This window comes from Myripristis murdjan, chromosome 23, assembly GCF_902150065.1.
Source record: "Myripristis murdjan chromosome 23, fMyrMur1.1, whole genome shotgun sequence".
NCBI lineage: Eukaryota > Metazoa > Chordata > Actinopteri > Holocentriformes > Holocentridae > Myripristis > Myripristis murdjan.
In genome coordinates, this window is record NC_044002.1 from 8,687,362 (window position 1) to 8,715,205 (window position 27,844).

A 27,844-nucleotide genomic window follows, 5' to 3' on the forward strand; every position below is an offset into this window, starting at 1 on the left:
CAGTTTTCTCAAGTGAGAAGCTCCACAGTCTTCAAACAGAAAGCAATCTAAAAGGTTTTCTTGACTGTTGCTCTGTTCCCCACTCACTACAAATACATGAACTTTCCATGAGCAGAGTTCCTGACAGACTGAGTGTTGGCCTGTCTGTGTGTCTCACCTCTCCCTGAGAGACTTCTCCCCCTGCTCCACCAGCCAGTCGCTCCTATCCTCAGCTGACAGACGGCACAGGAGCTGCTTCTGCTGCTGAAGCCTCAGCATCTGCACCAGCAGCTTTTGCTACAAGAAAATAGAACAAATCAGAGGTTTTACACATAGGAGACACTTGACCAGAATTCATCGGGTGTTTCATTTTGTTGAGAGCCTGAAACAAAAATCAGTTCTTAATTATGAGAGAAAATATTTCCTCTCACAGCAGATCTGAACAGCCTGTTTGTAGATTGGAGCATTGAGCAATATCTTTAAAGGAATTGAGGTCCTATCATTCGTAATTATCTTAACTACAGCACAAAATGTTTACAAATCAACTTCAAGAAGAAGAAGAAGAAGAAGAAGAAGAAGAAGAAGAAGAAGAAGAAGAAGAAGAAGAAGAAGAAGAAAAGAAGATAGCCTAATGTTTTGACCAGGCAACACTTGAATAGATCTTTAAACCTGTGTTCTGACACTGTGCAACATTTTGGTCAGCACTGCAGGGCAACATAGTGCAAGTTAACTCAGCATTCCCACTTTATTTTTTAAATCATAATTAATAATTAGTAATAACAACAATAACAATGATACTACTACTGCTCATTATCATTATTATTATTGTTGTTGTTGTTGTTGTTATCATTGTCATCATCATCCTAATCATCATCATTATTATGGTTGTTGTTGTTGTTGTTATTGTTGTTGTTATACACAAGCAAAAAATGCAATGTCAAATGTCAATTTTTATCAATTTTAACGTTTAAGAAAAAGGCATGTATATATAGTTAGATATGTGACTTTACAGTCTATGGATGACACTATAATTCCAGGTACATGAATTGTTGGAGGAGTAATAAATCAGTTTAAACTGGGTCATTTTGTTCACTATATTGTTTTGGCCACAAATCGGATGCCTGTAGTCTCCGTGATTCCCATTTAAATTTCCCGGCGAGGCGGTCACACTGTTCCCTTCCGGACCGCCGCTTCCTGTCGAGACGCAACTCGATCAGAAACGGAAAGACAATCGACATCTCATGGTTCCGCCGTGGAAAATGGCCTATTCACCTATAAATGCCCAATGAACTACTGTTTTTCGGGGTTGGACTTGAGAAGATAGGCCTGCCTGAGCCAGGAGCCAGGAGCATCGGGAGGTGGTTTCGCTTCTTCGAGGAGTGACGAGGGTGAAAAACAATGCCACATTTCCTGTGGCCAGAGCCGCTGTCAGCCGCACAACTCAAGCGGCTGGAGGAGCATAAATACAGCGCCTCTGGCCGATCCCGATTCGAGCCGCCGTGTCAGATATACTGGACCTGGCTGGTCCAGCAAATTCCCACATGGATCGCACCAAACACCCTGACTATTATTGGACTGCTGGTCAATGTACTCTCCACGGTATTGCTTGTGTATTACTGTCCCACGGCAACAGAGGAGGTGAGTATCTGCGACCTTGGCCAAAGTTTCTGGACGGTCACTAGCTCCGTTTACGTCCGTGTGGAAAGGACGTCACGCCAAACTCCATTAGAAAATAGGGCAACTTAGTGTGGCGTTGCTTAGCATCATACTTAACGTACAACATGAAGCATGAACCAACACATTTCCTTTGTCATTAGAGTTTACTGGTAAATTCGGTATGCATTTCATTCACTCAGCACCTGTCACTTCAATTGAACTTTCATTTTTATAAGGTGTTTACGCTGCTTACTTCCGCCATCAGTGATGTGTTTTGGCGGAAGAACATTGCAAGAATAACCTGTTCTGAAAGTTGTATTCTCTGCAAATTAGTGCCTCTAGTGTCTGCCGAATTGAAGAGTGTCCTCCTAAAAGGTATTCAGTTCTGCTATGCGACTGCCTGTAGGTTTACAAGGCCATATAGAAGCAAGGTCACATTAAAATGTCATATTTTCAATGGAATTCGGTATATTTTTCTGTCCCTACGACGCAACTGTCTCGAGGCTAGACCACAGCGTGTGTCTCGTGTGGTTATGGGAAAGTTGACAGCTTTGACACTGATACATTGTTGTCAGCCCATGTACTTTTTGCTGCATAGTAATGAGGTTGAAATAGTGCATTTAGGGCGAAAGTAGCGCACCACACTAACTGAGATAACCATTTAGCTGGGCTCTTGGGTTCATATAACTGGCTTTGTCGCCTTATGAAGCATACCCTGGTGTCTTTCTTCTCTAGAGTAAGGCAGACCAGCTGGTGAACTGTTGCGAATTTCCTTCGGGATGAATAAAGTATCTATCTATCTATCTATCTATCTATCTATCTATCTATCTATCTATCTATCTATCTAAGTGATTTTGCTTGATTTGAAAGGCCCCTACATTATTCCTTGCCCCTTTCCCCTGTCTTTCTATTAGTCCCAGCGGTGTATTCCAATGCACTTTACTTGCACAACAATAATAGGCCTTCCTTGCACCAAGCAGCTCAGCTGACAGTTGACCCATGATCCACTTATGTCTCTGAGTACACTGTCCAGGTGCAGCTGAAGGAGAGAGCAATACATTACTGTGTTCATGTGTGTGTGTGTGTGTGTGTGTGTGTTATCACATTTACAGCTTTGTCTGTGTATACCTCTGTAGAGGGAAACCTTGCAACTCACACAAAGTCCAGGGTGCATGTAGCCTGCAGCCTGATATCACACTGCACAAATCCAGTGGCATTCCTTGTATTATCATACAGTACTGACTGACACCAAACCTGGCTTATGTCCAGTGATCTTCATGAAGTGGAATTAGATGAAAGTCCCTTGCCTTTGCAAACAAGCAGTTGACATATGAGGGAAACGTAAATGTACCCACATTTACAGGTCAAGACTTGCCCAATAGTGGCATCTGAGATAACATATCAGGCTGTAGGGAGCAACCAAAACAGCTGGACTCTGTCCATGTTCCACAGCAGCACATGAGGCTTTTTTAGGACAGGGGTCCATACAAGAGCAGCACTTTGATAAGAACAGCAGGGTCTCTGACGAGCTAGGACACCATGGGATTCTTGTTCTCTAGAAACACAGACCCTCTCTCTCTCTCACACACACACTCTCATTCTCTCTCACACACACAATGCTTTTGTCAGCACGCTGTGCTAGCTGGCTTTTTGTGTCCAGATGGTTTGTAACCCACCCAAGAGAGGATCTGGCCTGCTCCAGTCAGCTGGAATCTTTCCTTCACCATACTTGCAACGTGCACACACACACACACACACACACACACACAGCACTCAAGCACAACACGACATGAGCAAAAAAAAAAAAAAGCACAATGTGTGTCTTGTTGTCAAAACAGTGAAGTCCGTACAGCAGTTTAGCTGCAGCTACTTAATGTGCATGTTATCCAACTTGAGGCTTTAACCCTTATGACAACAACTCATCCTTTATCCAGAATAAAACACTCATTTCTAATCATAATTTGATTTACACACACACATGGATCAGTGATCAGCCACATGTTCTCAATTCAACAGGCAGACCACAACAATCATAAGCTCCTCTGCTGTTTTAATATGTGACGTGCTGATTTAAGATCACACCTGCTTACAGTCTCTCAACATGTAAGAGAAGTCTGCACAGGAGGACTTGCGCTTTCTTATTGCTGTGTGTGTGTGTGTGTGTGTGTGTGTGTGTGTGTGTGTGTGTGTGTGTGTGTGTGTGTGTGTGTGTGTGTGTGTGTGTGTGTTTGGAGGTGTATAAGTTTGGTTTATATATGTGTTAGTTATGATGGAGGCCACTGAGGTTAAAAGCATTCCATGTTGAATCATCTGCCAGCTGTTGTTTTCCCCCTGAGCCGGACCTCTCTCCAGTTAGACATATGAACACGTCAGAGATCCCTCTAACAAGAAAAAAATGTCCTATATTTTCTTAATGTTGCTGCTTACAATTTTATTAAAAGTTTAGAACAATGTGGGATTACACATTAAGCTGTAAAGTCGGAATTCACCACATGGATTGATAACTGAGGTTTGATCACAGTTTATTGTGAGTGGAAAGCGTAGTTAATTAAACATGAGTACACTGTAGCCAACATTCTCATGTAAAATGAGAATTTGTTTCCACTTTCACAATATATTCACACAAAATATGTGCGTTTAGGACAGAGGTACCCAAATTCTTTACTGCGCAGGCCAAAAGAAGCCTGTACTCACCTGGTTTAGGGTATATAAAGGTTTCATCTGGATTTTAGTTTTGAAAGCGACAATTCAACACGGGCCCTGTGTTCAACTTCCTGCAAGCAAGGCAGCTGCTCCTTGCGCAAGTGTTTGTTGCTTCACCAAAGGATGAAGCTAAGGTCTTTCTGTGAGCAGGCTTTTTTTTTTTCCCCTCATGCTCTCCCCCTCTCCCCCCAGGCTCCAGCGTGGGCCTTCATCCTGAGTGCACTGGGCCTGTTCATCTACCAGTCTCTGGATGCCATCGATGGGAAACAGGCCCGGAGGACCAATAGCAGCTCACCCCTCGGGGAGCTCTTCGACCACGGCTGTGATGCCGTCTCCACAGGTGCCGTGCCGCCCAAACACACCTCAATCCCCTGTTTACAGCCCAGCATAGCTCGATGATGTGAAAAACACACCAGAGGCATCTATAGCTCCACTATTCTTTCCTTGGATGTAGAGAAGCAGCAGATAATTCATCATGTGTGTGTTGGCAAACAGACTTGTCTCTCTTTCTCTGCTTATTCATCTTTTTCTCCATCCCTCCCTCCCTCTCTCTCTCCTTGCAGTGTTTGTTGCTGTGGGAACCTGCATATCATGTGGTATAGGAAGATACCCTAACTGGATGTTCTTCTGTGGTTTCATTGGAATGTTTATGTACTTCTGCGCCCACTGGCAGACCTACGTGTCCGGGACCCTCCGCTTTGGCCTGTATGTGACTGTGATGTGCCTCACACAAATGCCAACCAAGGCTTCAGCATGTCTACAATATTTGTCAAGTTTATCCAAGACACTTAAATGACTGTACCAGTGATTTTGGATGCTTAGGGTAATATCTACGAAATGTATATAGTTCATGTGTCTGCTAATCTTTTCCCAAAGTGAACAGCCGTATTAGTTTTCCTAAAAGCAGCAGCACTGTTGTGTTTTGATGACTTGAAATTGGGCGAAGTGAAGCATTCCCTCCACCAGGGAAAGTAGTCCCCGGGGAAACTTTTCCTTTACACAGCAAATGATCAGTTCTGTGGTTTATGAATGGTGATCACTTTCTTAGCCACCGAAGCAGAAGACAATGAGATGGGCGTTTCAACCTAAAAGTCAAACTTGAAAATTCAGGGATTTTGATTATGTTGTGAAATCTTTAATATGCAGACATTCAGAGTCACTGGTACGGTCCTTTTAAAGCACTTTAAGCTCAGCAAAATGATCACTTTGACTTTTTCTGTGCAGGGTTGACGTGACAGAGGTGCAGTTTGCCATCATGATCATGTACATCATGTCTGCTTTTGGGGGTGTGAGCCTGTGGCAAACCACGGTATGATTTTTTATAATATAACATTTGGACAGTCTCATACTGTATACATACTCATACAGACGCACACACACACAGAGGAACAGTGCCATTTCCTTTATCATCAACACCATAGGTATATGTTCAAGATTTTGCTCCATTAGTAGTTTTACTCTGAGACAATGATCTGAACCTATCCCTAGTTTCTAGTTTTCCTTCTAGTCATTAAATAGAATTTGTGTTTTACTTCCACTCCGTGCTGCCTTCGGAGGCTTGACTAAACATCACATGAGAGAAGTCAGAAGGTAAATATTATGGGTAGCTAACGCCATGGCAACAGGTCATCTATTGGACATGATCTGGCTCAAAAAGCTGATGATGTCGCCCGCATTTTTTCTTTCTTTCTTTTTTTTTTTTTGCTTTGTCCTCCCATCACGCTCAGCATGCTTGCAGCTTTCATAAAAAGCACCTCTTCTTGCTTTAAGGAAAATACATTGAATATTTCTGTTAATTTGTGCCTGTATTTTCTTAGTTGCCCATCATCGGGCTGAAGTTTTACGCCTTCCCCATCATGGGCATCATCGGGGGGGCCCTCTACTCCTGCTATAACTACTTCTATGTCATTTTGAATGGAGGTGTGGGCAAAAATGGCTCCACCGTGGCTGTAAGTCATAACACACATTTGCACTTTACAGCACTCACTTTGACACTGTGATAGAACAACTTGCATCATGGAGAAATATTTTGTGAAACTGCATAATAAGCAGCGCCTCTGTGCATCGTGCAGGACACCAGTGTGTTGACCCCTGGTCTGCACATCGGCCTCATCCTCACGCTGGCCTTCATCATTTTCAAGAAGTCGTCCAGCCAGTTGTTTGAGCATCACCCTTGTCTCTACCTCCTCGCCTTCGGCATGGTCATCTCAAAGATCTCCAACAAGCTGGTGGTATGTTCATCAAGTTTTCATCTTGTCAAATGTTAACAAAATTGTAATTTGTGGGTATATACATTTCTTCGATCAGGTACTGAATAGTGTTCTGTTTTTAACTTCATATTTGTGTCTTCTGTAGATAGCCCACATGACAAAGAGTGAGCTGTACCTCCCAGATACAGCCTTCATAGGCCCTGGCCTCCTCTTCCTCAACCAGTACTTCAACAGCTTCGTCGACGAGCACATAGTCCTCTGGATCGCCATGGTCAGTTGCTTACACTCACAAGTTATAAACAATACCTTCTTTAAAAAGAGCTGTATAATGTGTTTCTCACTTACTGTCAGAGCCATTGTAAAATATAGCCAGTAAAGCTTTACAGTACAAGTTAATTGAATTAACTGATGGACAAACACCCATGATCACCCATCACCACTCATACTTTAGTGTCATTAAACGACCACTTTATTTATTTAGTGTATTACTCGGTGGTAGATAACACCATGTTTATGGCCAGACCAGCACAGCTCAGCTGTTAAGTAATGAGGACTTTGGCACGGTAATGATCCATGTGTCCCAGTTTGATCCTTCACTTCAGTGTTTCAGCCTGCACTATGGCCACAGATAGCACACCCCATGCTACCACTTTAGCATGTATAATGTTGAGTGATGGTAAGCTCCACACTAACACGTCAGCACATGCTGTGTTGAGTGATAGGCACCATGCTAACACTTTAGTACACACACTATGTTGAGTGATAGTATGCACCATGCTAACTCTTACATGACATATCAAGTGCAGACTCTGGCCTTACTCTCTCCGCTCAGATCAGCGAGGCGACATTTTTCCTTTCCCTGCAGCTCTGAATCCAGTTTTCAGCCGCAGAGATAAGTGACAGCCAGCGAGCTTCCGTTTGCCACTCAGCTAGACTGTCAGCTTGCCACAGTTTACAGTCACATGGGTTTTGGCTGATATTTAGCCACATTTGTAATATATGGTGTTAGTCTGAGGCTTGTAACAGTTCTCAAACTAGGATGTAGGATTGTATAATAGCAGTTTGCCACTTTACACATTTTTTTTCATTCATTTGTCAATCCTCTGTCCCCTCCTCTTCAGGTCCTCTCTCTACTGGACTTGACGCGATATTGTACGGGCGTGTGCCTCCAGATCGCCTCTCATCTCCGCATCCGAGTCTTCAGCATCACGCCGCCGAGCCACGCCCACCGTGACTGACGGCTTGCCCGGCGGGAGGTGGCGGAGGGAGATCCAGATCTCTCCCCGCTCCTGAAAGCAGACGACAGCGAGGAGAGACCCTCGACCTCGAGCCACTGCAGCCTTGACAAAGTGACCACCTCGGAATAAACGCGTCTGTCCCACTATGTGAAAGTTATGAGAGGTAGATGGAATAAAAGCAACCAGGCCCTGATGCAGGACACTACAAACCAAACGCACACGCACCCGGCTGTTAACTCACTGGATGAGCAGATTTGAAAAGCATGGATCGGATGAGTGGAAAACCACTTCGCTCTTTGGCGTTTCTGCCGGGATTCCTCGCTGGCGGTGGTTGTAGCCAAGCAGATGCGTGTCATCAAAGGATCAAGTTTCGTTTTTTTTTACATCAAAAGGGCACTCTTTCCATTGTTTCCATTTACGTCAATGACCAAAAAAAGTTTTCTTCAGTGGGTATCATATAGCTTGGGCAAATATCAAACCCAATTTTTGTCTGTAATCAGATGAATAGTTGCTCTTGCCACCAGGTTTCTGTGGCAAGATTGTCCAATATTTAACACTAAAACATGGAAAGTTAATAAGTTAAAGGCTCGCTGACCTGGCTCTGTCTCCGCTTTTGAGTAGTCATCATGTTTTGATATGTGCCCAAACTAAATGTATCACCCATTGAATTTTTCTGAATTGTGTCTGTTTTTATTTATTGTTATGAATGTGATTTCAATCTGAAAAGAATCAGGGCTAGGAAATACAAAATAAGTGGAATAAAAATGAAAAAATGAATGACCTTTCCTTTGAAACCTCAAGTAATTTCCAATGAACTTTGTAATGTGGACTGGCAGATTTGTGAACGAGGTACGCTGTATGGTGACGGGTGAGGGTCTGTGTTAATGCTGAACGTGACGACAGGCTTTCTGTAGAACCATCACACCCAGAAGTTGCATTAACTTGTTGGTGTTTTTCTTCACGCACACTCATCTCACTTTACAGGCTTGGTTTAAATGAAGCCACTTCAACACAAGCCTTTACAGAATGGTGTTGACTGATGATGCATTAACACGAGACTCGTTCTGCTTTCTCTGTTCTTCTCCCTAAAGGGCTAATAGTAATTCTCCGATTGTACAGAATTAAACTGAAGGCGCCTTAAATGTTTTTGTTTTAATTTTTTTTTTTTTTAAACTTGTGAATATTTAAAGCAGCTGATAAACATGTTTTGTACTATTTTTTTTCTGTAGACTGCAGAAATCAAATGAATCAACAGTATCGTGATGACTGAAGTGTCATTCAAGATGCAAACACTATAGCTATATGATACAAAGCTACTGTTTTTTTATTTTCACTGTTCACACTTGACATAATTATCTTCATTTATACAAATGTATACCATGTATAGGTGAATGTATCATTTGGTTCTTGAAAAATTATTTGTTGAATTGTTGGTAATTTGGTAATTGTTGTAGTGTCTGACTGGGACTGGAATGTGGCTCTTGTATGATCATGTCGTGGTCATTACTCCAGCCTCATTAGGATAGAAAGGGATTTTGCTATGGTGCAGGTTGACTATTAAAGGCTATCTATTTAAGGGTAAGAAATGTATGATTTTGTTATTTGGAAAAATAAATGAATAATCCTGTCCCCTTCTGAAGGATAATGCAACTTGTTGAAGGGTATGTCCTACAAGATGATGTTGCCTAAACATTGATGGACTTTGAAACTATGCATTGAAAGGTACGAGCTTGATTTTAACATCATGTTGCACTGTTCGGTAATACAGTAAAATACCTTTCTACTAACAAATACATGAGTGGGAGAGATTGTAATAAATAAATATTTTTCATTCATTCTGTCGTGTCTGTATTGACAAAAACCGACAACATTGACCGAGCTGCATTTTATTTCAGTCTGAGAAGAACCGCTGGACTCTCAAACATCCAACGGAAATCCACCATATCTCCAAATATATTTTACTCAGTGTTCATGCATGTGTGGTACTGCTTACCACCAAATTACAGAATTTGACTTACAATGCAGCAGCAAAACACCAACTATCAAGCAGTCACCTCATGTTTGTCAGTCCCTGTAACAAAGAGCCCTAACATGAAAATATGACAAAACGACAGTCCTAAAGGCATGGAGTCATTCCGAGGAAACTGAGGAACAGCACAAGAGCATGTTGTGAGGCTAAAATATCATTCTATGGCATTCAAATTAGTGACTTGGCTCATTGGTATAATAATACAATCAAAATAATTTAAGTCAGAGCATGCTGAGGGGGTCTGAATTTCAGACACTAGAGAGCCTATCGAGTCCCACGGGGACACACATATGGGCGGCTGTGAGAGCTAGGTGTACCGTTACCTTTCCGACATTCATGAATTTTATATTTACCACATCATTAGCTAGATTAATCCCATTCATTCCCATTCTAAATTACTAGATGTGTGATATGTATTGGCCATAATATCTAAGAAGACATTTTAAAAGACAAACCAGGCTGAAAGGTAAACAAGGACGTATAAACAAGCAGGAATGCATTGTGGGAACAATCCGAACGTCTCAGACAAATACAAAAAAGGCACTTCATGTTTTTCAGAGGACAACAGACAACAAAGGTAAAAAATGGCCAACAATTATTCCTATTAATCCCATTTCAACTCCTCACGTCTTCGTTTAAGTCCAAGCTCTGAATGCCAGACACACCGGTTTGTTGTTTTCACGGTGAACTCCGCACACACACTTCAGAGGAGTCCTGCTGACCCGCTGCTGTATCAAATGGTTCACACTTCAACAGCACATCAATCTCATGGCTAGGGCAGGACATGAGGAAGGTGGTACATTGTTGGCAATGTCTGGGGAGAGTGTTTGTGTCCGTGTGTGTGTGTGTGTGTGTGTGTGTGTGTGTGTGTGTGAGTTATGTGAGTCTCGGGTGCCCCCAGAGGAGGTAGGGAGGAGTGACAGGCCACTGGCTACTGTTCTCACGTCTTCAAGTCTTCATTGGTCAGCCCCATCCATCATGGTCTGACACAAGTTTCATCACTGTTTCACAAGAGTTTCTGTCCTCAGTCTGTGCTGATGCAATGCAGCGACCGAGGACTTCATATTCAACACCGCAGCTCCTGTTTTTCCACTCGGTCACCCACTCTGCATCCTCCCCTCTCCTCTCCTCTCCACCGAGTGAGAGGGAGGCAGGGAGGGCAGGGAGAGGGAGAGGGGGGTTGGAGGTTAAGGTGCAGAAAGGAGAGAAGAAGGAAGTCTTCCGTTTTTCATACCCGCTCGGGGTTGTTGTCCTTGTTGACCCTGCGTCTGGGGAACAGCTTACGCTTCAGCAGAATCAGCTAACGGAGGAGAGGAAATGGCATAATCAGAAACTGCACACACCAAACTGGTTTACCAGAGGAACAGAAAAGGATCTTTTTGCTGCCTTTCTGTGAGAGAGTCATCATGATACAGACATAGTGGAGATGTTTACACTTCAGATAATCGAGGCTCAGTTTCTCAAAAACACTTTAGCACCAGATTCTCCTCAAGTCATTTGTAATCTTAGAAAACAAGATGATCCAGAAGCGGGTCAGCAAAGTAAAACCGCTTCCCACTCGGCACTGAAGGCACTTTTGATCTCTAAATCATACAAACTCAAGTTTCCTGATCTCAGTAACTCACACAGTCTGACAGCCAGGGCCCTGATGCCAAAAAGACATCAGGAAACTGTGTGTGTGTGTGTGTGTGTGTGTGTGTGGTGAGGGAGGAGAATGATTGTGGTAGCAAAATATTGGACAGGTTTCACCCATTCCACAGTGGAAACACCGGTCCCGAGGGCCTCTGAGGGGGGGAAATTCTCCTAAGGTCATTCCAAGTATTAATCTTTCATTAGCTTCAGTGAGGAGAAACTGGAGACCCTGAGCTTTGGATTAGGCCACCGCCACACAACAGCTCAGTGTCAGACCTGGGTCATGTCCTATGTGTGAAACAATTCACGGCGTTTTTTTTTTTTTTTTTTTTTTTTTTTTTTAATCTCCTTGAAATGCTCCGATGGGTGGAATTTACTGGGTCAACATAATGTGGACGCTATCAGGAAAGTTTTTCTTTACTGGACAGAATACAGTCTTGATTTCAAAATACGTTCCCATTCTGTCCTTTGAGCTCTCTTTTCTTATAAGGTAAAATCCCACCTGGCTGCAGCAAAGGTTACAGCAACCTGTGAAAGTAGTACATGGCCCAAATCTGCTCAGTGTCAACAAAGGCAGTCAGGACCCTGTGCCACAGAGGACTGCTGGGGGGCTTTGATTTCAGTGAAGTCAGTTCCTGGCTCAGCTCATCATACTAGTGGGATACATGAGATGGACACTCCTCAAAAAAGTATTTTGGTAGCCAGGGCCTGAATCATAGCTCAAGTGTGAATCATGGAAACCAAAAGACATGGTGTGTGAGTGTGTGTGTGTGTGTGTGTGTGTGTCCTATGTGTGTCTATATGTGTAAATAAACCATGTGTGGCCCGTGGTGGACACTGACCTGTTCGGCGAAGAAGGAGATGACAGTGAAGATGACGAGCGTCACGAGGACACAGTGTGTCCAGAACTTCAGCTTGTCCCGGTACACCCGCCTGGGATACAAACACACACATTTCATTCAGTTTTGTGGTTTGGGGTTTTAAATAAAGAAACACGACCTCTCGTTGTGAAGTGTAATGCAGATGACAGCTTCCACTGTCAAGAGCCAACGATACAAATTCCAGTCGCCTATATGAAATGTTTCCTGATTGGGTGACAGGGAAGACAGATAGGCCGTCCTGGAGAAGAGGCTCATTGGGCTCTGATGTAACAAGAAGGAGCTGCAGTATGCAGAGGGCAGGAGGGCAACAGGGTGACAAGGTGACATCACCCAACACCACCTGCCTGTTACTTCTCTAAGTCTAGCCACGGTCCTGTGACTGACAGGCAGAGAGGGGAGGAAAGCGAGGAGAGGCAGAAGGAGACGGAGAGAGGTGGGCGGAGGGGGGCGATGATCTTGCAAGTGACTGATCTAAAGCGGCTGGTCTAATTTTAAAGTCTCTCTTTGAGGCCTGCATTCTCCAGCTGGTGCCCCTTGGATATGGGAGCAGGATCCACAAAAAAAACAAAACACTCTAAAGCTCCCACAGGATTCACACTGCTCCATTCTGGCAGCACTCGCTGTTCCCACATGAACACAGGCAGGAAAATTAACTCGATAAATTTCTGGCTCACGTGCAATGAAGCCCCTTCACATGGCCCTGGTTTTGTACTGTATGTGAGCCTCTGCAGTATTAATAACTATTGTCTGCAGCATACCTGTGTAGCTACTAGAATGTACTTGTATAGCTACTAGAAGCGATGTCTATTTTGTTTCTGAACTACAACAAACTGTCCACATCCTACCATTCCTGGAGCTCTTCCATGTGCAGGAACCTGTTGCGGTATTCTCTGGGCAACTCGAACTGGGACGGCAGAGGAAACATGGACTCATAGAAGTCTCTCAGCACTGCTTTCACTGTAGCAGCGTCTTTATGGCTGTGGTCAATGTTGTCATTCAGACAGATGAACTTTCTATGGGGAGATTGGTGAAAATCCAATTATTAGTAAAATTAGTGAAAAAAAAAAAAAAAACAGTACATTTTAAGATAAAAACTTTCCAAGTGATCAGCTCTACTTTAAACTGTGATAAGTAATCCAGGGCTCTCCTCACCTGGGGTTTTTCCTGATGTCATCTAACTGGCCAACCACATGCGACACATTGGTCCGCACCATTTTGAAAGCTATCTCTTCCTCCCCCATGATCTCAAACCTGCACAACAAAAGGCACGTCAGTTCAGCCCAGATCTTATGTTGCATCAGAGTGGAAGAGAACCTGAATCGCAATGCTTCAACAGGTTGACTGATGGTGCTTGAGGACCTACTTGTACTTGTTCTGGTCTCTGAACGCCTTGTGAATGCGTTCTGTGATGGGCTTACAGTGGAGGACAAGGCCTTTTGTGACCGGAGGCTGTGGATTCAAACAAACATCTCAGTGAAACTTGACACATACTTCAACACATAAAACAAAAAGCATGATAGGCACCATGCCAATTCCCAAGATGTCCTACGAAGAAACTAACATGCAATACACTGGAACGTTTTAACATGAAAGGTACTATAAAACACACAGTTGGGTTTTTCTGTTTCTCGTAGCAATTAGCTCTGGACTCACCATGCTGGGGTCATAGTAGGCCTCCTGCGTGGGGTTGACCAGGTGGAGCTGGGTCAGGTTAGTTGGCAGTGTCTTAGAGCAATTAATCAACATTTGTTCCAAGCTGGTCAGGTCCTAGACCATGTCACAGAAAAAAATACACACATGTACTTGTATAGCAAACATACAATGCTATTGTGCTCACAGCGATCACAGCGATCTGAGTCTCTCTTGAAAGAGTGGACCCTGACCAAGCCAGAATGTGTACACTATTATCTGATGTGTCTTTACATGCTTTGTTATAGAGAATATTACAACCAGAACTCACCTGGAGGCTAAGAGGCAGCTCATGAATCCTTGTGGCGAGGGTTCGAATCTCACGGTCAGACAAAACGCCCGAGTGGTCGGTGTCGATCTCATCGAACACCTGGGAGACATTAAGCTGCTGCAGTGCGCTCATCAAGAAGTAGAAGTAGGAGAAAGCAAACTGCATGTCTTCTGAGTGACGAACACGGTGGGCCGACGTCTTGTCAAACTCCTCTGGGAATCTGAGGGAAAGAGAGCAGAGCGGTTCAAATCTGCTACTTTCCACAGCAGTACCTGAAAAACTTGCATAGCACTGAAATAAGTAGGACACAACCCGATGCATGTCAGCCACTCACGTGTCCTGCAGTTCCTGCATGATGAGCCGGTCGATCATGTGGGGCATGTGTGCAGGGACTTTTCGGGAGGTGAAGCCGAATTGGCCATTAAGCAGCTTATTCACATAGCGCAGTGAGTCAGCGAAAGTGTCCTGCAGCCTTCGGCCAGTGGCAGCGCCATCAGCCTCGTACATCAGCTCTCTCTGAAGACGCTCCTCTTCCTATGAGGTCATACAACAAAAAACAATATGGCATTGAGACAATATAACGTGTGTGATGCATTTCACCAGACACCACTTTCTCGCTTTTATGTATTTCCTGTGTAAAGGTAAGGTCATTTCATGGGGACTTCAAAGTTTAGAGTGAAATGTATGGCTAATTTGAAACACATTAATGCACAGAAGAAAACTACTTACCTCAAGCAGGTCCTGAAAGTACTTCCTCCTTTCCCAAGGCAGGAAGCCTCTATCTGAGGCGGTGTAGTGTTGGAGTCTCCTTCTCACTGGGGCTCCTCCTGCAGCTTTGGCCTGCTCTGCTTGGCTATCTGGGACCTTACTTTTGGAAATGCTGCCCACCAGTGTGCTTAATAGCTTGGATGACTGAGGCTTCTCATTTATGGCATCTGCATCATGAGGTTTGGGAGATACTGGGTCAACACCTGGGTGTTTGTGAAGCTCATCATCAATACGGACTGGAACAAGAGGCGTCACAGGTTTTGCTTTGTCTTGGTTAACAATGTCTTTCTTTAACATTTCTTCATTTGACTTTGGGCTGTTGTCCTTTTTGTGTATAATATTCTCCTGATGTGCAGGTTCAGCCACTACAGGCAGCTTTCCCTCAAACTGCTCAGCCTCCAAGTCTTTAGCTGGATTCTCCCGGGCTTTGGCTTCACCCTTGCTACCTAGCTGTGAATCCATTTTCTGTTGCTTTGGGAGGGACTGAACCAATGTCTTATAGGGATCCAACAGTGCAGCCTTGGTGAGGTTATAACCCTTCAAGGTAATGTCACCAATGAGAAGCTTCTCCTCCAACCTCTGAAGCTCACTACGCACTACAACTGGCAACAGTGACACATTCAGAGCAGGCACTTCTACAACCACCTCAGGCTGCCCAGGACGGGTTCTCTGTATCTTGGGAGCCCTTCTGTCCTCTGGGATATCTGAGAAAGGGAACGGTGGCTCTGGGGTGGGGGATGGTTTTGGCTCTTTTTCTCCATCTTTGCTGGCAGCCTGGGACACGTTAGCCTGAGGAACTTCACGCGTGTCCACTGCTACGCTGAAGCTTAGCGTGAACTCTGTGTCGTCTTCTCTCTGGAAGGTGAGGTTGTAGTGGATCTGGGTGGCGTTGTGGCCCGGCTGAAGCAGCAGATGAATGGTCTTCCACTTGTTGGCCACAGAGGTGTGGCGCACCGCTGGATTGTCACTGACATGGGCCTCGGACACCCTGCGGGCCACTCTGTCAAAACTGAAAATGGGCCTGATCTCCCCAACTGGGAGTGTGTACAGGCTCTGATTCCTCAGTAGGGTCACACGGTGCAGCTGGCCAAAGTGATCTGGAATAGACACATCACTGACAACCTGACATATCCCAAACTGGAATTTAATATATAGCAATGGTTCAAAATGTAAATACAAATATCCCTATGTAATATTTATCATAAATAAAGTTTAAGATCTGATGTCTACAAAACATCACCATGTCCTTAATAATGACTAGAATGTGTATTTGCTTAGAACTCACCTTGGCCACAGTCCCCGACATCAAATCCACAGGAAAGCACGTTGCAGGCTTGGTCACAGAATTTGTCTGCCAGCCAGGAGTTGGCACAGCCTTGATTGCAATAGGAAACTCCCCCTAAACCACCGAGACCACCTCCAAACTGCCATGCGTGACCACCAGGTCCCCCAGGCCCGCCTGCACCGACCCCAGCCACAAACCGACTGTTTCCTCCCGTACCTGTCACAGAAAAGGAATAAAATGTTAGAGATGTCAGGGAAAAACAGAATGAAGATTAAACAAGAGGAACTTGTTAAGACAGGAGTGATGCAAGGTGCTGCTCTCTTACCCAGGCAGTCTCCTCCATCCCAGTCACAAGCTGAGTTGTTGCAGGCCTTGTCACAGTAGCCATCTTTGATCCAGGATCCTGGGCAGCCCTCAGCACAGTTGGGAACAGGCCACGTGAGGTAAACCTGCAGAGAAGACAGGAAAGAAAACACTGAATGCCAGTCTGTACTCAGAGAACAGCCATCTGTGGTGCAAAAATGGCCCTGCTCCTCACATTGTTATTTCATTCACTTTATTTACTCTCAAATTAACTGACTGAGCTCATAGCAATGAACCAGACTCAAGACTACATCACAATTAAACATATTTGGCTTTAAAAATACATAGTTGTGCACAAAACAACTGTAACATACTGCACATTAGCAGAATATTCACTAATGTGTGAACTTAAATGCAGAACGTATTTATAACTGAGCTGGTGAATTTCATGGATGTTGGGTCACACCTTCTGTCCTTTGGAGTGGCTGAAGAAGTCGTCTGGCCAGACATCCTTGCCAAACATCACGTCATCATTGAGATAAATGAACTTTTGCGACAGGCCTGGGATACGGTGGATATGGGTCTCTATGGCGGGGGAGCTGAAGGTGGGCAGGTGGCTGTGGTTCAGGAAGATGTCCTGTAAAGTCAGAGAAAAACATTTTTACATAAAATGTGGGGCACTTTCCTCTAAGAGAGAAAGGATACACTTAACAGTTTCAGGACAACCACAGAATTACAACTGTTTCTCCTAAAAGTATGTGTAGATCTGGCTTTTAAGCTTCAACAACATTACAACTTTTAGCTCTGTCATTTGTCTGGTATCTCACTTTTTTAAAATTATTAAGTTGTATTGCTTAACGTTAACCGTCAGTAAAAATAGTCTGAATTCCTGTCCCTGGTGGAGGGTAGCTAGGAAAAGGAGAAACTGAGGCTTAACATTTACCTGATGTGTGACAACAGTAACTCTGGAGTTATCCAGGTTGAGCCAGGAGGGAATCTGCCCATTAGTCACTATGAAGATGTGTCGGACCCAGGGGGCGTGTCTCTCCACCGAGCGCAGCGAATAGCGGAGCTCCTCGTTGTCCTCAAATCTGCTCGCTGAAACATCCTCATCCTGTTTAGACTGGAGAGAAACGAGCACAAAAAGTTAGACCAATATATGTTTTAGTGTGCCTGAGAAGACATTACTGAGTATCATCAATTGTTATAATGGTGGTGCTATCACTGTGGTGGCAGGGCACTAACATTGCCCAGTTTAAGGTTTCCCACAAGAGCTAGAGGTGTCTCATATCATAGTGATATGACATATTTCTATAGGAATAAAAAGGTATGTAGGATGGAAGTTTACCAAAGGACATTTATGAAATATATAGCAGGCTCTTATCCTCAGTTTTGACTGTTAATTTTAAGGTGTCAAAGTACCCAATAATACACACATGAGGCAACATAACAATTAATTGAATTATTAATGTGTAAACTGAAAGTGGTTTATCACCACCTTATTATAATAGTAAGTCACTTGATGTGGTGTGTTACAGTGTTTATTTATAATATTTTATAAGAACTGCGAGGGTATCAGGCCTAACAAAGCATCTCAGCTGCTCTAAAATCAGTGTGAGCATGGCCTCTTGTGGCTCACTGCTTAAATGAGCACAGTTCAACAGTGGTGACAGACAGTAAGGCCCGGCGGGAGAAATGTATACCTGTGAAATGGCAGTAAGGTCCCAGAACAAGTAGCCCGGGCTGATGGTTAACTCCTTCCCATCCAGAGTCAGGTTCTTTTTGGCTTGCTGAGTCAGGTCAGTGAAGTCCTGCGGGCTTTTCAGGTGAAGCAGGGCGATGCTGGCCTCTGAGTACAGCTCAAACTGAGGGCAGGAATAAACAAACATAAACAAGGAGGTGAAAATGCTTCAGTCACATGCAGCATGACAACGCAGAGAAATCATCAACAGCAGTTTCTGACAGCTGAAGCCACGCAACAACAACGCCAGGCCTGGGAAAGATGTGATCCTATGACAGCTTGCATAGCTGAGACCTTGACTCTATTGCTGGGACACAGAGATTTCTTAAGGATGGAGACGACAGGGTGGAAGTGAAAAATGACAAAGGCTGAACGTGAGTCAAGTTCAAGCCTGCATGATGACCTCTGAGCAGCTCGCTGGTCAGAGGAGGGGTCAGATCTAAGCAGCCGCCCTCCTCGTGTGGCGACATCTGCCAGGCTGCTGGAGCCAAGAGACTTCGGTCAGAATGAGAATGGAAGTGTGTGTATTTCTGTGTGTGTGTGTGTGTGTGTGTGTGTGTTCAGAGGTGATCGTTTGGAAAATTCTGTGATGTCATCTCTGTGGGGGCTGTGTCGAGGTGGCTCTCTATCTGATCTTAGGGGAGCTATGCAAGGCATCAGCACTGTGTGTGTGTGTGTGTGTGTGTGTGTGTGATACATGCGAGATATCCCTGGCATTGCTCCTTTCAGACCATCTGTCCTATCTCTAGAGTCCTAAGCCTCCCAGGAAAAGACTCAACCACTCCACATCCCCCCAACCAACAGAGAACGCAAACATGTTCGCGGACGCTCGGCCTCGCTCCCCACGTCTCTCCTCGTCAGCCTTGACTTGTCCGTTTTCTCTGCTCCGGTTTTAGGTAAGGATTAGCAGGGCCATATACACCCAGTGGGGACCGGCCAGACACAGCGAGTCCAGGATCACACAGCCAAATTTGTTACAGCTCCCTTTATAGTACAGTTAATACACACACACACTCACACTCACACACAAAAGCATGAGTGTGGTCACAAACAGAGGCTCAAGCCTGACTGTAAGCAAGTGCATGTATGTTTAAACACACACAAGCACATGATTTCAGTGGTTCACCAAGAAGATGGTAAATAACAGTTCTATATACAATATCAGTTTACCCAGTATTGGTTTTACAGCTGTTTTTATTGCCAGGTTGAAAACAGTGGTTATATTTGTGTCGACATTTGTTAGCCTTTTAAACAAAAATAAACACTCCACGAATGCACCTATAGTTATTTTCATAATCAGAAAATTGTAGAACTACTGGCAAGAAACCTCACATTTCTGTCACCATCTGCCAGTCAGCAACCCATCAAAGTGCTTGACAACTTAACCTAAAACACTGGCCAGTTTTCATAATTAAAAGGTCAAGTGTGTCCCTTGCTCTTGACATAATGATGACTACTGTGGCACATTAATCACTGTACTTTTTTTGTGCTAGACTTACTAAATTAACAAAATACTCAACTGAAAATGATGTGAGCTCTCCTGCGGTATGTGCCGGGTAAATCAATTAACCCAGCGGCAACTGATATTTCTAGGCAGATGGAATGAGACATCACAGCGGTGTGCAACGAGGCGGACGGCCTGATCTGAGGCGAAGCTGTGTCAGACTACGTCACCTGTTGGGCTGGGAGGTCAGGCCTGGTGTGCCAGTCTGGCTGTCAGAAACAAGCCAGCGGCATACGGAGGAGCCAACAGTACATAAAACCCCAGCAAATCCTTAGAGGAACGACAAAACATTACGAGAGTGACAGCGTGACACTGTCTTCGGGTTTTTATGGGCTATAATAAAAGGGGCTTAGTGGTAATTTTTCCAGCGGTGTAGGTTTCGCCTGGGGCTCAGTCACTCAGGGAGTGAAGACAGGGAAGGAGAGCACACAATATCCTTTTGGAACAAGCGAAGGGCTATTGGAATACATTTAAAGGCCAAATGAAGGAGAAAGAAGCTACTGGAATTAGTGTGGATGTACTGTGTATAGAAATGACTTGGGAAATTGGGGTGTTTGATATTTTCCTTTAGCTGGTCCAAAAAAGACAACAAAAACATTTCTGTAGACATACCTCATTTCACAAATACAACACAGATTTGACAGCTCACCTCATCCAATTCATACAGAGACAGATACAACAAATTAGCCTGCGTGCTTTATGGTAAAGAGGTGAAAGTGTGTGAACGACTGCAGGCGACCCGATTTCCCAAACACATACAAATACACACTAACACAAACACACAGGCAAGCCTGTACACAAACAGTGGGCAGGACCTGACAGGCGACAGCGCGGCAGATGATAGGGTTTGCGAGGCGACTTTCATCACCATAGCACTCAGTCTAACACCGGCTATAAATACAGCCCATCTCTCACTGCTCAGCCTCTTCCGCACGCTCCCTTCCTCCCTCTCTTCCTCTCTCTCTGCACTATGCACATCATCCCTCTTTCAAAGAATCAGCCTGCCGACACCAGGAAACACCTTGAAACCAGACCCGGGCATTGTGTGGGAGTCCGCTGACCACCCGTGTACCTAGAATCCCTCCGCCCAAACACACACAACTTTCCATCCTGATTCCTGGACTCCCTGTCCCACACGCCCCCCGGTCTAACCCTGCAGCACCCCACACCTCCACGCCGCTCCTCTTATAACTTGTCAAACCCGCTGACTTCATCAGCTGTCATCATCTCAAAAACAAAGACCCGGAGCAGGTAAAGTCACACACAAAGAGGATGTGTGTGTGTGTGTGTGTGTGGCCGGGTGTCAGGGTGGGGTGGATAGTGCAGGGTAGGTGAGTAAAATCCTGGTGACCTTTTGAGTGTGCCGTCTGGCGCCACGCCACTCCAAACAGTTGTTCTAATGTTAACCCCCGCTCTGCCAGCTAAAGTTACAGCCCTAATGCCGCTAGTTATTATCGCACGACCGCCACATTACACCACAGCAAACCTACAGACAAATGCAAGGAATGAGGCAGGCAGGATTTGGAGGCCCCACCTGACTACTGTTAACCTACATATCACACGCCAAGTTCCAGTTAACGCTGCAAAGTGACGTGTTACATAGATGCTGTTATTACTAAATCCAAGACATGAGATGGAGTTAGCATGTAGGTTGTAATAGCTTATAAATCATTCATATCTGCCACCAAGGGCCAGCTTCCTCAAAAGAGTGAACGCCTGTTTTTTTTTTTGTTTTTTTTTAAAGAAATACTTTAACATCTGAGATGATTACATGCAACAGCCCTGCAGGCTCAGAAAACAGAATTTAAGACTTGTTGGGGGTTTTTAATGATACCTAGAACTGAAATGAAGGCGAATATTAAAAAATAAGGAATTTCAAATTAAGGAAACAAAGCTGGCAAAAACAGACTATTACTAAGTGAGCATGATTGATGAATACTCTGAAACTATAACAGAGCACTAGAAGACACTGCATTATTCTATGTTTAGTAAAACAGATCAAATGGAGAAAAAAAAAATCACTGCATAATGTCCAACTAACCCTGTTCAGTGTAACTGTAAAAGAGGACATGCAGTGAAGCAAAAGCCATAATTGCTTTGGAGAAAACAATAAAATCTCTGATAAGCATATTTAAAACACCTTAATACTTTGAAGATAAGGCTTCATGTTTTTTCACTAAGTGTGACTGCTAACTGAAAGGACTGGTGATTCATGCATTATTTTCTGAGTATGCTCGTGCTATGAAATTAATAAACTGGGGATTATTTGACAGTGCACTCAACTGCTATCTTAAAGTTATAACATACACAGACACAACCTTGATTTTACATTTCAGTCATTTTTTAGTATTGATTCAAAACATAAATTAGAATTAATTAATTAATTAATTAAAATTAATCACGTTAATCAATTTATCGCCCAGCTCTATATGAAGGCCTCAACTTTTGATAAATGTCCAGATATTGTGAACGTACAAGGGCTATTACAAGAGATGTTATCTAATTTATCTCCCATTAGTTGTGATCAGCTGTGTGAGCCCTGTGTCGGAAGATGGGACAAAACGTTGCCTCATGTCCAGGCTGTGCCCCGTGTCTGCCGGCGTGACGGCCTCTATACCGCCCCGGCCGCGTCTTGTTTTCTTTGATTATCGCAGCGTAAGCCGTGCTCGTTACTGGCATTCCTCCCCCTCAAAATATCTCGGGCACAGTTCTGATTAGAGAAAATTATTAGACACACAAGCCGCCAAGCTAAACAAGGGGCTCTTTATCCACATCACAGCCTAACTGTTTAAAATAGAAAAAGCCCATATTAAGGAGTGCAATGCGCCCACCTCTCCCAAGGATTATTTGACATTTGACATTAACCCCTCTCTTAGATTACAATTCTGTGATGTATAAAAAGCCTGAATCCTTTTTGTGTGCACCACATATATCTGTCTGAAGAGATGGTGCAGCCACGTCAGTGCCGTGATAGGACACTCTGAGAGTGACATCTTGTGGTTTGATTTATATTGCATTAACTTGATCAGCTTGCTTTTTACCTCCTCTCTGTGATTGGATGAAAGACCTTCATAAACCCTTCATAAACTATAAAAAGTTAAGAGTGTCTCTAACCTTTATCAGGTATGCAACTTTGCCCCCTGCTTGGCACCAAATAAGATATTTAATGCATTTCTGGCTTTTTTTCCCAGGTTGAATTCTGCAGAAACATTAAAAGATACGTCTACTTACACAAGTGATTGTTCATTAGTAAGATTTGGGTCCAGAGTGTAGATTTAAAAATCGAAGGAACAGAAAAAGAAAAGCTATAGGTGTTTAATAATGCAAGCTTAGGCAATTTGTATTTTTCAACATCACATCTAATGGCCAAAGAGTAATTCCAAATTATTTGTGTCCCAGTGACAGAATGGAGGACTTCTGATGTTAGGCACCATAAAATCAAGGTTAATTCAGACGCTGACTCCATGGATTAAAACAAATTTGAAGCCCCAGGAGTCACCGCAAGAGTAACAAATCCACCTCCAAAGCTACCACAGAATGTTTCGCTGTAACAAAACAAGTAAAATCGACAAAATGTGTTTTACCTGTTTGATCTTACTGGTGATGACGGAGGGCAGCTTGACTCTGAGCTGCTCCGTCTCCTTGAAGGACGCTGGGAAACCACTCAGATATGCCAGAGTCTGCATCCGCACCAGGCCTGGAGCGTCTTTATCTGTCGTCTGCAACAGACAAAACAGCGATCATTTGCCTTTTATTGCTGTAAGCCAACTTTTTTTCTGCTAAACTAATAACGTTCATCTTTCTTTGAATGTAAATAGACTGGGGTCTGTGTAAATTTACACTCATGAATATTGTGTTCATACAATTCAACAAAATATAAACCTTATATAACCGTATATAAACCTTCCGCTCTGTTGAAATTATAGAGGTTTTTGAAGAATTTAACATAACAGCTGACAACCTACCAGGTAACATCTGGATACGGAGCGTTTCGGGTCTTCTCTGGACAAATCTGTGTAGGCTTTATCAGCTGTGAGAGAGGAAAGATAAAGACAGTAAGCAGGAGGAAATGTGTATGAAATGATGCACAAGATCTCTAGATGCTTTCTATTTGATGTAATGCTGCAGCCATAAAATAAAGGCGCCTAAGATTTGAGTATTTTACTTAATATAAGTGATGCAGCTTCGATGAAACGTCACAACCAACACGTAGAGAATATGCATGCAATGTGATCGTACAATATGGAAAAAATGTTTTTTGTTGTTTTGAAAAAACGCGTCAGTGGACTGGAGGTTAAAAGAAGCAGGCTTGCAGTTGCACCACTTGCTGGTTTGGATGCTCAGAGCGGCTGGGGAAAACTAGGTGAAGGAAGTGACTGAACAACCCGAAGCCCGTCTCAGAACTACCACCAAAGTGCTGCTGAGCAAGACAAAGAGCGCTGAACTTTACCCGAGTGTTCCACTGGAGCAACTAATACAAAGATGTGGCTCCCATTTGTGAGTGATTCTGAATGTGTCACTGATGCAAATAAGTACTTAGTCAGCTCGCCTTGATAAATGAGTATTCAGGTGTGAGGATACGCCTGAGTAAGAAAAGGCCTCTTGCATCAAATGTGATTCGTTTGTGTGAACATACCATCGGCCTGCGAATGGAAGATGAGCACAGAGACGGTGGTGGAGGGGTGATGGGGTTTGTTCACCAGCAGCAGCTCCTTGGCAGTGGAGAAGGAGGGGGAGAGCGATGGCAGCTCCTTCACAGTAACGTTGGCTGGCAGAGCTGGGTCCAGCGCTAGCATGGGCGCTATGATGCAGTGGGACAGAAGGCATTCCGGCTTACCGCTGAAAACGTTTGGACCGGGGGGAAAAAAGAAAAGCAATATTTCACTCATTATTTCTGTCCTTTGTGCTTTCACTCGGATGGCCACTTCCTCTGGCGTTGTGGTTTTAAAACGCTCTGTGCAGGGTGTTTTGTCAGGTTTACGTGGCACAGAGCTTCCTGTGTGAAGGCGCTGCATCGAACACCCCTGCATCTGCGGTGGGGGGAGAGAGGGGCTTTTTCTCAACTTTACATTTTCTAAGTTGAGACTCACAGGAAGTATCTAGTCTGAGCTCAGACCTCTTATGTGTTGCAAGACACTAGGTGGCCTGTAACGTTCACACTGACTTTATTCTCCATCGATCAATCCAGAAAAACATCAACTTCATAAGAAAAGGTAATCAAGTCGATGAGAGGTCTAAAAAGGTAATTACATACCCACTGTCCCATGAGGCTGGTCAATATGGACAAAATCAAATATCACAATATCTTTGTTCAAGTATCTCGATATTGATATTGTAGGGATAACTACTTGTGCTTTCATAAGATAGTCACACTAAAGAGATTTTTGATGAAGTTATTAGTAATGTGGATATGATGTCAAAGCAGGAGGAGGCAATAAGCAGTACAGCTCCAACAAACTGCATTCCTTTACTGTAATGCAGCCTTTAAAAACAGGAAAAGGCGACTTTTGCATCATCATAATTTCGTGATCCCAGACGATATCTAGTTTCAGACCACAGTATCAATATAATATCAATATTCGTCAAGCCCCACTGTCACTCACCTGTCTTTTGGCACTTCCGTTGTATCACTTGCATTTTTCCCCAGTCGCTCCCTATGGATAACAAGCCAGTGACATTATTTCAGTTAATAATATTTGGACAATATATCAACAATAGAAACCACATGCACTGCACAGAAGCAGACCACAAGATACAGTGGCTACCTACATGCAAATAAAGACAATGATTTTAGCATTTTTGCATATGCATTGCTCATTCAGTGTTCAAAGTGCGCAGAGGTTTACAAAAAGTGGCAACTTTTACTTGAAAACAGCCCAGGCTTTGAATAATGATTAATCATGTAGGCTACTTCCTCTAGAGCAGTGTCTGCACAAGCCAATCAGTTTGAAAATGATAATGCTGCAGCTCAAGCCTGGATGCTAATTGTGACTGTCTTCAGCTTTATACACACAAATGTCTGGAGTCTGTCACCCTACATTCACACATGACTACTGTTTATGCTGCAAACAAAAGGCTCCAATTTCAACTGTAGGCACAAATTAAACTCTATTTTGAGAAATGCATTGAATTTCACTGGCTTGAGGGAATGAAATTCAATGCAGCTTCACTACAGCATCACATTTACAGGCAGTGCGGTGTGTGTGTGTGTGTGTGTGTGTGTGTGTGTGTGTGTGTGTGTGTGTGTGTGTGTGTAGTCACAGCTACCTCAGAGCTTTCTGCTCCTCCTCCAGTCGCTCCCTGACAGCCTTCAGCTCCTTCAGCAGGGCTGTGTCTGTGCCATTCACCCACGTGTACACCACATCGATGGGCATAGGCAGGCAGAGCCTACAAGAGGAGAACTCATGTCACTCACACAGACAGCACTCAAACCACAAAAGCTCTGACCCCGTTTCCCTCACATGCACACTCTGTTCTCTGATTAATCTGAACAGAAATGACCAGTGACTCGTCGGAAATAGCTCATGCTCCTCTTTCATGTTCAAGGAAGGACACAGAAATTGAGGTTGAGTGGATGAAGACTTTGGAAGAGAACAGAGAGCTGTAGATATCCAGTCACATGAATTATACATTATGCTGAGTGTGCACAAACTTTTTTATGTCAAGGACGCCCAAGTAATTGCGCATTTGATACGTTTTTGCCCTGCAGAACCCTATTTAAGAAGATTTTTGTAGTTAATAAATGTTATTACCATAGGCAAGGCTAGACTGCTCAGCCAGAACACGTTCAATCATTAATCTCATTTAGGTAGTGGAATAAATGTGAAATTCATCTATTCCTTCTTTGACTAGGAAGTCCTACGCAATCCTGGGGGTCACACATTGTTGGAGCAGCAGCATTAAATTAGACATTTCTCTCACCTGCTTTGGAAAGACTTCCCACCCACATTGTCCCTGTAGGAGTCAAACAACACATGATATTGGTCCCGGCTCCACTCCACCACCACCTGCACACAGAGGTGACAAGGCATTGCATAACCCACTAGGCTAGGTAGGTTTTCCATTGCTTAATAGACAAGGCTATCCCCACCACAAACCTCATTCAAATATCAGGCGGTGTAATATTTCTCTACTTTCTGGCAATTGGTATATCCATTGCATAGCGTGACGTTAACCTTTATAAAATCATTAGAAACCTTTCTTCAATTCGGCATCACCCAATACATCGAATGACACTTAGCCTTAGGTAAAATGTCAAGTTTAAGTATTGGTTGACGAATCTTCCCTCTCTCATCATAGGGGTGGTGGTAGCAAGACTTTTTTTTTTTTTTTAAATAAAGCCTTTTCGGTAACTCGCCTATATGCCGAAATTACCAGAAGACCTTTACAAACCAAAACAGGGCAAGTCATGTTCCGACAGTCGTGTATATGTGTGTTATAAGCAACGTCAGATTAAACAGGTGAATTTCTGAGTGGACTCTGGTAGACACGGTTTCTTGCATACAAGAAGCGGCCAGCCGTGACAGCTGTTAGTTTGGCCGGCTCGCTGTACCGTGAGCCGCAGGGAAACAACCAAACAACCCAAACAAAAGTAACGATGGTCACTCGGCTAACCTGGGCTGCAAGGCAACTCACCTCTCCAAACTGGAAAGCGGAAACTATCATGAGGACGATACCTCCGAAGCAGAGGTACAGTCCGTAACGGTGGGACAGACAGGTGTACGTCTGCCTCTGCACGAGCTTCAGCACCGAGTTTACGATCACCATGGTTCTCCTCGGCGACGCATAGCGTTTCATTCATTCACAATTTGTCGACTACCGCACCACAAGTAAACATCACAAAGCGGTCTGTGTTTGTCAGCTGACAGCCAGCCGGACCTGCGGACACATGACAACACATTAACACTTCCTCAACGCTGGTGACGCTGCAGCAGGTCGAGTCCGGTCCCGCTGCT

The 27,844-nt window shown here is 44.0% G+C and overlaps 2 protein-coding genes across 2 annotated transcripts; one reads left to right on the plus strand and one right to left on the minus strand.

Moving 5' to 3' along the window:
• Nucleotides 1–1,170: 1,170 nt before the first annotated feature.
• Nucleotides 1,171–9,622, plus strand: chpt1 (choline phosphotransferase 1). Its single transcript, XM_030045613.1, has 8 exons — nt 1,171–1,617; nt 4,531–4,678; nt 4,902–5,043; nt 5,563–5,647; nt 6,156–6,287; nt 6,411–6,569; nt 6,694–6,819; nt 7,670–9,622. The coding sequence occupies exons 1-8, from the start codon at nt 1,378–1,380 to the stop codon at nt 7,784–7,786; spliced, it is 1,149 nt and encodes a 382-aa protein (XP_029901473.1). The 5' UTR covers nt 1,171–1,377; the 3' UTR covers nt 7,787–9,622.
• Nucleotides 9,011–27,781, minus strand: gnptab (N-acetylglucosamine-1-phosphate transferase subunits alpha and beta). The gene is made up of 21 exons (XM_030045612.1): nt 27,525–27,781; nt 26,811–26,896; nt 26,157–26,276; nt 25,493–25,543; nt 24,526–24,728; nt 23,855–23,919; nt 23,474–23,608; nt 18,348–18,509; nt 17,588–17,767; nt 17,111–17,281; nt 16,667–16,790; nt 16,342–16,557; nt 15,018–16,153; nt 14,623–14,822; nt 14,289–14,508; nt 13,982–14,095; nt 13,692–13,777; nt 13,481–13,579; nt 13,174–13,341; nt 12,290–12,380; nt 9,011–11,115 (listed from the first exon to the last, which is right to left on the minus strand). Exons 1-21 carry the CDS (start codon nt 27,684–27,686, stop codon nt 11,044–11,046), a joined length of 3,861 nt encoding a protein of 1,286 aa, XP_029901472.1. The 5' UTR covers nt 27,687–27,781; the 3' UTR covers nt 9,011–11,043.
• Nucleotides 27,782–27,844: the final 63 nt, after the last annotated feature.

Excerpts from the sequence above, each read along its gene's own strand:
- chpt1 (XM_030045613.1), top strand. The coding sequence starts at position 1,378 with ATGCCACATTTCCTGTGGCCAGAGCCGCTGTCAGCCGCACAACTCAAG. Across the intron at positions 5,648-6,155 it reads TGAGCCTGTGGCAAACCACG|TTGCCCATCATCGGGCTGAA; the intron begins GTATGATTTTTT and ends GTATTTTCTTAG. Across the intron at positions 6,820-7,669 it reads TAGTCCTCTGGATCGCCATG|GTCCTCTCTCTACTGGACTT; the intron begins GTCAGTTGCTTA and ends CCTCCTCTTCAG.
- gnptab (XM_030045612.1), bottom strand. The coding sequence starts at position 27,686 with ATGAAACGCTATGCGTCGCCGAGGAGAACCATGGTGATCGTAAACTCG. Across the intron at positions 14,823-15,017 it reads ACTTTCAGGACCTGCTTGAG|GAAGAGGAGCGTCTTCAGAG; the intron begins GTAAGTAGTTTT and ends ATGACCTCATAG. Across the intron at positions 14,509-14,622 it reads ATGCAGGAACTGCAGGACAC|ATTCCCAGAGGAGTTTGACA; the intron begins GTGAGTGGCTGA and ends TCTTTCCCTCAG.